The sequence below is a fragment of the Dromiciops gliroides genome, chromosome 3 (assembly GCF_019393635.1).
Source record: "Dromiciops gliroides isolate mDroGli1 chromosome 3, mDroGli1.pri, whole genome shotgun sequence".
Lineage (NCBI taxonomy): Eukaryota > Metazoa > Chordata > Mammalia > Microbiotheria > Microbiotheriidae > Dromiciops > Dromiciops gliroides.
This window is the reverse complement of record NC_057863.1, coordinates 392,896,399-392,901,276: the sequence shown is the minus strand read 5'-3', so window position 1 is coordinate 392,901,276 and position 4,878 is coordinate 392,896,399. Positions and strand designations below refer to the sequence as shown.

The 4,878-nt window shown below is 54.7% G+C and overlaps 1 protein-coding gene across 1 annotated transcript; it reads right to left on the bottom strand.

Annotated features, from left to right (window-relative positions):
* Positions 1-1,681: 1,681 nt before the first annotated feature.
* On the bottom strand, positions 1,682-3,343 carry LOC122749211 (RAC-beta serine/threonine-protein kinase-like). Its single transcript, XM_043995447.1, is given in 3 exon segments — positions 1,682-2,741; positions 2,744-2,920; positions 2,923-3,343. Coding segments are annotated over 3 exon segments (1,578 nt in total). The 5' UTR covers positions 3,320-3,343; the 3' UTR covers positions 1,682-1,737.
* Positions 3,344-4,878: the final 1,535 nt, after the last annotated feature.

The following is a 4,878-nucleotide window of genomic DNA, read 5'->3' as shown; positions in this document are numbered from 1 at the left end:
TGGAGGGGAGGGGACTATGACATCCCCAAGGCCTGTGGGCTCCCCTCCCAGATCAATCTGGGGGAGGGGCAGGGCCAAGGCCCCCAGGGCTCTGCAAGGCTGACAAGCACCCATCTCTGTCTCTCTGAAGACTCTTCTGGTACCCCGTGGGCCAAAGGCCTCAGGAGATGTAGCCCTGGCCACATAGCCCGGGCTGGCCTGGACTGAGAACTTTGACCGAACACCCCCATGGCCCTGTCCCTCCAGGGAGCTTTAGGCTTGAACACTGTTGCGTTCGGAAACCCCCACCCCAGGCCTTGGGGATTTGGGGGATGGTGAATATGCCCTCGGGCCCTTCCCAAAGGAGGGGCCCTGGTTCAGGATGCCCTTCGGATCTGGACTTGGGGGGGGCGGCCACCCTCTATACAAAGCTTCAGCGCCCAGGCTCCTATTCTTGCTGTGGCCTGACACCTTCAGTGAGGGCTGAGGGGAGAACACCCATGAGGCCTGCCCTGGGTCACCCCAATAATCTGAAGCTCTGGCCCAGCCAGAGGAATGGGAAGGGGGCCTGGGACTGAGGCATCAGAAGGTGTCCAAGTCCCAGGAGGGAGAGATGAAGATACTGAAGGAGGGGAGGAAAGCAAGCTAAAATGGGGGAGGGGGAGAGATATGACAGACTGTACCAGAGCCCCTTCCCCCAGCCTCCAATCCCTGATGTTCCCTGGCCTTGACCTTTCACCCTGGGGAGGCCGCCATGTTATCCTGATAAGGCACGGGGAGGGAGGGTCCCGAGTTCCCAGTGGGGTGGCCACAGGCCAGGGTGGACAGGAGGCTGTTTCCAGGAAGGGCAAAGGGCCAGAGAGACGAACATTGTGCCCCTGTCTCGCTGTTTGCGTGGTAAGGCAGGTCCCCACACCTCTCCGCCCCAACAGGGGAGCCACTTCACTGGGCGTCCACCCAAGTCCCCCCAGACTTGCCTCCATAGCCCGCATCTCTAGAGAAAAAGCAGCCTGCTCCCCTCATGGCCAGCCAGAGATGCTCACAGCTGGCCCCGATGGGGGAGACAAGAATCCACTGGCTCTCCCCCTCTCCCAGCCGATCTCAGCCAGTGAGGAAGGGCCTGGGGACCTGGGGTGGAGAAGTGAAGCCCCCAGAACACTGCACTTAGGGCACTGCAGGGGGCTTCTCGGATTCCAGAGGGCAAAAGGGGAGGCGGCAGATCAGAGCTGGCCCTGGTGATGGGCCCAGCCTGGGCCCCTGCAGGTAGGGAGGGAGGCAGGGCATGAGCAGGGCACCCCAGCTGCGGGGGCATCCGGCTTTAAGGCTGGTCGGATACAAGACATTATTGCTTTAGTAGCTGCCCGGGGTGCCACTGCTGGGCATTCTCCTGACACACGCACGAGGTCCGAGGGCAGAGCCAGGCTGGGACTAGAGGTCCAAGGAGAGGGGCTGACAAGTGGCTCATGAAGTCCAGAGACAAAGCACCACAGCTCTCCCCAGGCTCGGACAGTCGGAGCCCGCAGAGGGAGAAGAGATCATGGGGTCCTTCTGAGGACCGGCAAAGGTCTCCTTGGTGCCCAGGCAGAGGGACCAGGCTAGCCACATCCACCGGGTGACCCTGGAGAAGACGGCTCGGCCCAGGAGTCCGGGGAGCCCAGCAGCCTCCTGGGCAGGGCGGGCGGAGGGGGCTTCCTCGCTCCCTGTGGGGAGGAGGTGCCCGGGCCGCGTGGCCAGAAGCGAGCTAGGTTTCACTGGGTCCTAAGCACCCCGGGTCCTCCTCTGCCCTCTCCCTGCCAGTGCCCTCCAGGGCCACAGGTTCGCGGTCAGGCGAAGGCCAGCAAGTGACTGCCAGGCAGGGAGGATGAAGGAAGGGCCAGATCCTTCAGAGGCGAGTTTGGGGAGGAGAAGAAAAGCATGTGTGGGTGAGGGGAATGGGACCGGAGGCAGAGTGACCCAGAACGGGGGTGGCCCGTGGCTGAGGCAGCCGCCCGTCCATCCTGCTTGGGCTCCACTCCAGGTCAAGTCACTCCCAGATGCTGGCCGAGTAAGAGAACTGTGGGAAGTGGGTGCGCTGGTCTGGCTCCAGAGAGCCCATGCTATCATATCGGTCTGGGGGGTAATGGTGATGGACTGCGCTGTGAACTCATCATCAAAGTACCATGTGTCAATCTCTGACGTGACCTGGGGCTTAAACGGGGGCGGGAGCTTTTTCTGCAAGACGTCCTGCCAGTTGATGGCCGAGAAGAAGCGGTGCTCCATGACCTCCTTGGCATCCCGGGGACCCCCGCCCAGCCTCTGTTTGGGGTCCTTCTTCAGGAGCCCAGACAGCAGAGATTTGGCCTCGGGGCTCAGCGTGCAAGGAAACCGGATCTCCTCCATGAGGATCAGCTCAAAGAGGCACTAGTGGTCCTCCGGGGCCAGGTACTCCGGGGTGCCGCAGAAGGTCTTCATGGTGGCCCCATCCGTGATGCCTTCCTTGCAGAGGCCAAAGTGAGTGATCTTGATGTGCCCATCTTTGTCCAGCATGAGGTTTTCCAGCTTGATGTCGCGGTAGACCACATCCCGGGAGTGCAGGTACTCCAAGGCCAACAGGATCTCGGCCCCATAGAACCTCGCCCTGTCCTCTGTGAAGACGCTCTCTCTTGACAGGTGGAAAAACAGGTCCCAGCCATTGGCGAATTCCATCACAAAGCACAGGCAGTCGTTTGTCTGAAAGGCGTACTTGAGTGCTGTGAGAAATGGGTGTCTGGTATTCTGCAAACTCGACTCTCGGTGACTGTGTGGACCACTTCATCCTTGGCAATGATGACCTCCTTCTGCAGGATCTTCATGGCGTAGTAGAGCCTAGTGGCCTTCTCCCGAACCAGGATGACTTTGCCGAAGGTGCCTTTGCCCAGAAGCTTGAGATAGTCGAAGTCATTCATGGTCGTCTTGGTCCGGATCTTGCTGAGGAGTCGCTTGGGGAGCCGCACTTGTAGTCCATCGAGTGCTCCCCAGGCTCCTGATTCTTCAGGCTGTTGGCCACCATCTGGATGGCCCTCATCCACTCCTCCCTCTCATCTGGAGAGTCCACGTGAAAGGTCCTTTCAATAACCATTGTCCACTGTAGGCACCGGAAGACGAAGGTGTTGGGCCGAGGGCGTTCTGTTTTCATGAGCTGGCATTCTGCTACAGAGAAGTTATTTAAAGGGGGCAAACTCTGGTCAGGGACCTCTGGCCTCTCTTTGTAGCCAATGAACGACCCATCACTCTTTAGCAGGAAGTAGCGTGGCCTCCAGGTCTTGATGTATTCACCTCTCTTGTGGAGCCAGCCTTCCTTGACGACAGACACCTTGTTCATGGTGGCGCCCAGCCTTGCCACTGCCTTGCCAGGGAGGGGTCAGGGGAGAGTGCGCCTGGGGAACTACAGATGGAGCGGGAATCGGCTGTCACCGGCGGACGCTGAGGGTCCTCGGCCGGCGCCGGCTCCCGCCCATCGCCTTCAGGCGGCGGCCTCCTACGGCGGCTCCGCGGTCCCCGGGCGGCCGGGGATCATCCTCCGCGTCAGGCCCCAACCTCTCGCAGCAGCTACGGAGCGCGCGCCCCGCTCCCGCCGCACTCCTCCCCTCCCTCCCTTACTGCCCTCCTTCCCAGGCCTGTGGCTCACCTCCCCTGCCTGCCACCCGCTCCCCGGCCGGAAGAAAATAATTTCTTACAACATTGTAAACAGATACTTTTTTTTATCAGAACTTTCTAGTAGACTAACAATCCTTATAGTGTCTCTTCTTAATCTGTTTTCCAGATGAGTTGTTTTCCTGAGATGTGTCAGTTTCTCTTTTATTTTTTCTAGTTTTATTATATATTGGTGTCTTAAAGCATAATTTGATTGCACTTGTACAATTCTAATTTTCAGGGAGTTATTTTCTTTCTCAAGATTTTTATATTTCATTTTCATATTGATTAAATTAATTTTCATAATTATTTATAATTTATTTTTCCCTAATTTTTCCTGTCAGTTTTGTTTTCTAATTTTCCCCCTTATTTTCTCTTTTTTTAACTTTTTTCTAATTTTTCCTCGTTCTCTCTTACTTGACTTTTGAATTCCTTTTTAAGTTCTTCCATTTTTTTTTTTTGGCTTCTAACCATTTGATGTTACTATTTAGGGTAGGAATGGCTGTTTTTACATCATTATTTTCCTGTAAGTGTCAATGGTCAGGTTCGTTTTCCTTTACTTACTATTTATTTGTTTGTTTGTTTGTTTGTTTATTTATTTTAGTGAGGGAATTGGGGTTAAGTGACTTGCCCAGGGTCACACAGCTAGTAAGTGTTAAGTGTCTGAGGCCAGATTTGAACATAGGTCCTCCTGACTCCAGGGCTAGTGCTCTATCCACTGTACCACCTAGCTGCCTCATGCTTACTATTTAAACAAAAAATTCTCATTTTATTTTTATCAGCTTAATATTATTAAAATCAATTTTTAATCCTGAGTTGTAGATAATATTGCCTTAGGCCTCAAGTGCTTCTTACTATTGTTTTCTGAATTCTGTCTGAGGGGCTCAACCTTAGTGTAAAGAATTGATTGTTATTTGAGGTTTTTAATGACACCATCTTTTGGCTAGAATTAAAAAAAAAAAACAAAAAAACCTCATTGTGTGCACTGGCCTCTGGGGCTCTGCAAATGGCACGGTGTTCCACCCATCCACTGGTTGTAACCATTGTCATGGTGCTGGCACCTCACATCATCACCCCTGGCTGACACCTACATGGGCTTGGCAAAATTATAATGATTGGAAACTTAGTGAGGGCAGTCATGTGACTGTCAGAGAGGTCAGCCAACTGGCTGGGGGCTGTCTGGGGTCTTCCAGGAAGAAGCCCTGAGGAAATTCCCCATTCTAGCTGGAAGCAGCTGTATATTCTCAG